General features: G+C 42.3%; 1 protein-coding gene across 7 annotated transcripts in view; it reads right to left on the reverse strand.

The window, feature by feature from the left end:
* LOC107691719 (acetyl-CoA carboxylase-like) overlaps window positions 1-5,927 on the reverse strand; it is a 69,289-nt gene that overhangs the window by 53,977 nt on the left and 9,385 nt on the right. For all 7 annotated transcript variants that reach the window (XR_001634565.1, XM_016490505.1, XM_016490503.1 and 4 more), the window contains exons 8-11: window positions 1,056-1,162; window positions 864-974; window positions 572-781; window positions 251-421 (exon numbers count right to left, since the gene is read on the reverse strand). Coding sequence is in view for 6 of the 7 variants with exons in the window: in XM_016490505.1 (XP_016345991.1) it covers window positions 251-421; window positions 572-781; window positions 864-974; window positions 1,056-1,162 (599 nt within the window). In the remaining variant the exon portion in view is untranslated. The remainder of the gene's footprint in view (window positions 1-250; window positions 422-571; window positions 782-863; window positions 975-1,055; window positions 1,163-5,927) is intronic.

Genomic DNA, 5,927 nt, shown 5'->3' on the forward strand with positions numbered 1-5,927 from the left:
TTATGGAGCTAATCGCTATAGCCCCGCTAAAAATGGCCTAGCGACGCCCATGCGTCTTATGTCCATTTCAGAGAACCAGGACAAATATTTCAATCGATCGCTCACCATATTGGCAACGTGTTTCGGTACCCAACCCTATTAATGCGTTATTAATGCGTTAATTTTGACAGCCCTAATTTTAAATAAATGTTTATTTAACCTGCAATATTCCTAAATATTGCATATATAAAACACAAATTCACATGCAGACCTGCAGTTGGGCCACAGGCAGGTTAACATCAGCCACCATCTCCGTACAAGGATGTTCCACTTGAAGACGAGGGTTGAGCTCTAGGAAGTAAAAGCTGCTGTCTTGACTGTAGAGATATTCCACTGTACCTGCACTCACATAGCCCACCATCTTTGCCAACCTCACTGCGCACTGAAACAGAGATGCAAAGTTCCACACATTTCTTTTTTTCTGTTTAAGTAACCCAGTGTTTCCTGATGGCATATACATTATTCATTAGTTTAGGAAAACATTCGACTTCTTCTGAATCTGATGCTCAGTGATCATGATAGTCAGTGATACCTTCTCCATATCCTCAAACACATCAGAGGTGGCAATAGTAGCCGGAGCCTCTTCAATGATTTTCTGGTGTCTGCGCTGGACGGAGCAGTCGCGGCCGAACAGGGAAATGGCGTTACCGTACTGATCAGCCAAAATCTGCACCTCCAGGTGGCGAGCATGTTTGGCCAATTGCATGACAAAGATCGGGGAACCTGGAACCTCAGCTTGAACCTGAGTAACAAGTATTTTGGTAAGTTTTGGAAAGTTAACAGGTGTTTGAAATTGTAGTGTGGCAGTGAAGAACAACTCTGACCTGTCTAAAGAGGTTGGGCAAGTCTTCTGCACCGTTGACTTTCCGGATACCTTTTCCTCCTCCGCCTTCAGACGCCTTCACCATCACAGGGTAACCTATTTGTTCAGCCGCCTGTCAATCAAAACATGCTCTCTTACTGACTGGACTAAATTATGAACGCCACATTGTGCTTGATGTAAGTGTGTAGTATACCTTCAGTCCAGCCTCCACATCATGTACACAGCCCTGCTCGTACAGCTCAGTAGGGACATTAACAATTCCTTTCTTCTGGTCATTCTCTGTCCACTCTACAGTCAGCCCTGTACAAACACACCATCACTGTCAAACACCAAACCCACAATCAAGATGGTAGTAAATGCTGGATAGAAAGGGGCTGTGGTGGGTTTAGTACACCTGCCAAATTAAGGGTGTGTTCACACTAGTGTTAATTTTCAGCTATATAATCAGCTATTTTCAATTTTAGTCTTAGTCTTAGTCCAGTGTTAAATATCCTTGTTATTTATCATATTTAGTCAACCTTATCCTATTTAGTTTTAGTCTAGTTTTAGTCAATGAAAACTTGACATTTTAGCAAGAAGATAATTATTAATTAATCGTACAGCAGTATTAATTTTGGCAGACATTTTTTTAAATTTAGTCTTAGTCTTACTCAAATGTACATTTTAGTTATCATATTTAGTCAACCTTATCCTATTTAGTTTTAGTCTAGTTTTAGTCAATGAAAACTTGACATTTTAGCAAGAAGATAATTATTAATTAATCGTACAGCAGTATTAATTTTGGCAGCCATTTTTTTAAATTTAGTCTTAGTCTTACTCAAATGTACATTTTAGTTATCATATTTAGTCAACATTGCCCTGTTTTTGTTTCGCAAAGTTTAAGTCAATGAAATGTATGAGCATTTTAGTAAGGTTTTAGTCAAATCTTAGTCACATTTTCGTCATGCTGTATAATGGTTAAACTGAAAAAAATTATTTTTGCTCAAATTTATAATCGTAATGATTGTTGTCTGTGACGAGAGGGGCGGGGCCAAGAGCAGTGGGAACGGAGCGAGGCCGGTGGAGTACATGCTAATGCGTGACACCTGCGCCACTCACCGGTCTCGAGTCCCACGGAGGAGCTCCGGAAGGATAAAAGGAGGAGTGACGACAGTGTTGGAGGAGAGAGGACCAGGCCTGGATTTGACAGTCGTCCGCGAGGGGCTGTCGTGCTATTTTGTGTTTGTTTATTTTATTAAAGTTTTCTTTGAGCGTTCGCCGCTTCCCGTCTCCTTCGGCTGCCGTCCGTGAGGGAGCGGAGGAGTCGCCGCCGTTCGCCTGAGGCCGGAGCCTGCTGCCATCCGCCATGATGGGGAGGAGCAGGGAACGGGGGACTCCTGCCGGCTGCCCAAACCCGGAGGAGCCGTCACCGTCCACCGGGCGGCGGAGGAGTGTCGGGCCGTCCACCGAGGGCTGTCCAGTGCCGCTGCCTGGCATCGCGAAAGAGTTTACCCAGCTGGTGGGGGGCCGAGCGGCAGTGTGTCTGGGAACCGGAACAAGATTTTATTTTTTTTTCCTCTCTCCCCTCTCTCGTCTCTGTCTCTCCTCATCCTTCCGTCTCCTTTTCTCTCACCTCGTCTGTCTGTCCTTACCCCCAGGTAAGCCGCGGCCGCCGTGATCGGCTCCCCCGGAGGGGGGAGTAGAGCGCAGCCTCGTGGGTACCCCCCGGCCTGCGAGGGGCGATGGAGGCATGTGACGAGAGGGGCGGGGCCGAGAGCCGAGGGAACGGAGCGAGGCCTGTGGAGTACATGCTAATGCGCGACACCTGCACCACTCACCGGTCTCGAGTCCCACGGAGGAGCTCCGGAAGGATAAAAGGAGGAGTGACGACAGTGTTGGAGGAGAGAGGACCAGGCCTGGATTTTATTTTGTGTTTTGGTTCTGTTTGTGCGCAGAACTTTATTAAAGTTTTCTTTAAGCGTTCGCCGGTTCCCGCCTCCTTCTTCCCGAACTACGAACTTTGTTACATTGTCATTTAAGAAATTTACTTTTGCATTTCAGGTATTGCAGTTTCACCAGTAAGCACAAATCAGTAGAATGTGGACTCACTGTCTATTTTACCTCATCTAGTGTACTGATTTATTATAGGCTTTTTATTATATAAATTAATACCAAAGACTTAATTTATCCCTAACCCTAGCCCTAACCTAACCCTAACCCTAACCCTAACAGTGAAATTCCAAGTAATTCCACTATAATTCCAAATTGCAATAACCTATTTCTCTATTAAAACAACAGCGGTCGAGTAAGTGCATTTATTCAGCAACCACAATCGCAAACAATCATCATTTTCAATTCAGATCATCGGCGGCGCTTCCGCAATGAGGAGCGAGCGCGTGCGCATGGTTGCCAGATTGTAGTGATGGGAAGTTCGGATCATTCTACCGACTCAGACCTTTGAGTCTCGTTCAGCAAAATTAACAAATCTTTTTTCCGAGTCATTTCGTTCATTTTAGCAAAATATAATTAAAATGTTACGTGTTACTTCCCTAACACGTCTACTACTTATGCAAACGTTGATCACACTACAAATAATACAAAACTATAATGCTATAAGAAACAGAAAAGATTAATTCATTGTTTACCTGGGTCTTCAGTCTATGATTAGCTCACCTCACCTCTTATCTGACAAGTCATCTGGTTTGGGTCGTACGTTCATCACGTGACAGCCCCATAAACTTAACCAATGTAGTCTGAGCCGGAAAGAGAATTGATTAGTTCATCTCTCGAGTCTTCGGGTTTGAGTCTCTGTCATGATGGTTCGTTTCCATAACACTGAATGTGACAAATGTAACAAAGGTAATAAAGAATTGGTTATTATTATTATTAAGTCTCTTTCCGGCTCAGACTGCATAGTTTAAGTTTATGGGTCTGTCACGTTATGAATGAACGACTCGAAAAACCCGAAGACTCGAAACAGGTGAACTACTTGTCTAATTCCAGGACAGAACCTATAGGATGTTGCGCATGCGTGACTGAATGAATCACTCCCCGAGACGACTCGTTCTTCCCGAGTCACATTAAAGATTCGTTCAAAATGAACGAATCGTTCAAGAACGACCCATCACTACCAGATTGCTTAAAATAAGCAAAACACCGGGCAGAAAATGAGGGGCTACTGTATAACAGCGAAGCTCTGATTCGGGGATTTTAACTTTTGATATCTGGCAACCGCACTCATGAAAGCTTGCGTAGTAGAGGCGTGTAGAGCAGTCCGCAATAACATTGTGTCTCCTTTTTTTGATGAAAATAAAAAGGTTTTTGTTAAAGTTTTTATTTTTTTTTTAATACATTTTAGTCTCGTCTTATTTCGTCAACGAAATTACATGTTGATATAGTCATAGTTATCGTTTATTGACCTTATTGTCGTCTCGTCTTCATGGGAAAAAAGCTCGTCAACTAACATTTTCCGTCATAGTCTTCATTAACAAAATGAACACTAGTTCACACTTGTTATGTTTGGTTCAATTAAAACTGAACTCTGGAATGCGGAAAGAGCGGTGTATCCAAAACAAAATGAGCAGAGGGCAAAGTGGAGCAACGAGGAGGTAAAGTCCCTTTTATGAGCTCTTTGTGAGTTCGCAGGTGGTAAAAAACAACAAAAAAAACTTTTGTACACGTTTAGTCCAGCAGAAGGCATTAGGTGTATTCGACTTAAAGCCGCGCTGCGCAGATCGATCGGTAAATGGGTGCTTTGATGTCATACACCGACTGGTCTGCACAGCGCCGTTTTAAGTTGAACACACCAATTGTTTGGGGTGTTCGGTAAGTTCCGTCACGAAATATGCATCATTCAACCCGACCAATCAGATTGTGAACGTATGACTATGCCTATAGGTTCGGTATCTTTAGGTTCAAAAATGCCAGTGTGAACACTAAGCGGACAGGATCAAATATATTGTTTTCTTTTTTGGTCCTGACCAAACGAACCAAGAGAACCGAAGTACAAGTGTGAATGCACCCTAAAGCTCACATCTCTCATCTGAGTTTTTTAAAATGGAAAAACTTAAATCAAGCTCACTTACAAGTACTCTACCAACAAACACCAAAACACTCACTTATAAACACCAAAGATTGGGCAATATAATCAAAAATAATAATTTTGGTCAATGATATATATCGCACATATATACACATTTTTATGTAAGTATGATTTAAAAGAACTGAAAAATAATACTCATTATAATTTCCAAAGAAATGGTGGTAGATCAAAACTTATATATATATATTAGGGCTGCACGATATATCGAAATTATCTAAATATCACAAATGTAAATATTGGCGTGCGATATCTGAATCATTGTAATAATAGGCTACTTAAACCAAAACTAGGGGTGCTCCGATTGATCAGCTACCGATCACTATTGGCCGATAATCACGTTGGAATGATTGATCGGCGGTCTCTAAAAAGGCCGATCTCAAAAAAACGATCTCAAACTGATGACGCTGCCGTGAGAGGTTTGGCACGACATGCAGCTCACCATCTCAGTCTCTTTAATGTTTCTTCATTAAAGGGGTGGTTGACTGTTTTTTTTATAGGCTTGATTGTGTTTATGGATAACTTCACAAACAGCGTGAGTGAATCACCGCGCGCTCTCTCTCGTTCTCTCTCAAAATACGCAAATGGCCTCAAATCACCACATCGCGTCTGTCTATAAGCGAGCTGCACAGTTGACACAGGAATTGTCCCTTGCACAATCGAGGCAGTGTCACATCATCACTAAAGTTTATAAATTGCATTACTGATTAAAGCTTTAATACAGTTCGGCAACTGCACGCGTGTCCATGTATAACAATTCTCATAGTTATAGTACGTGAAAATAAGTGTATTCACTGGTCTGATGATCTGAATGAGAGAGAGAGAAAGAGAGCGAGAGAGATGCAGAGCGTGTGCGGAGCAGGGCGACACGAAGAACAGTATTAAGAACCGCTGCTTTAGAACATTGATTTTGAAACTTGTGAATCCATTAGAATCGTTAGAAGACAGAATCGCGATTCATATATGAATAGATTCTTACGTGCAGCC

The sequence above is a fragment of the Sinocyclocheilus anshuiensis genome, unplaced genomic scaffold (genome assembly GCF_001515605.1).
Source record: "Sinocyclocheilus anshuiensis isolate Anshui unplaced genomic scaffold, SAMN03320099.WGS_v1.1 scaffold246, whole genome shotgun sequence".
Lineage (NCBI taxonomy): Eukaryota > Metazoa > Chordata > Actinopteri > Cypriniformes > Cyprinidae > Sinocyclocheilus > Sinocyclocheilus anshuiensis.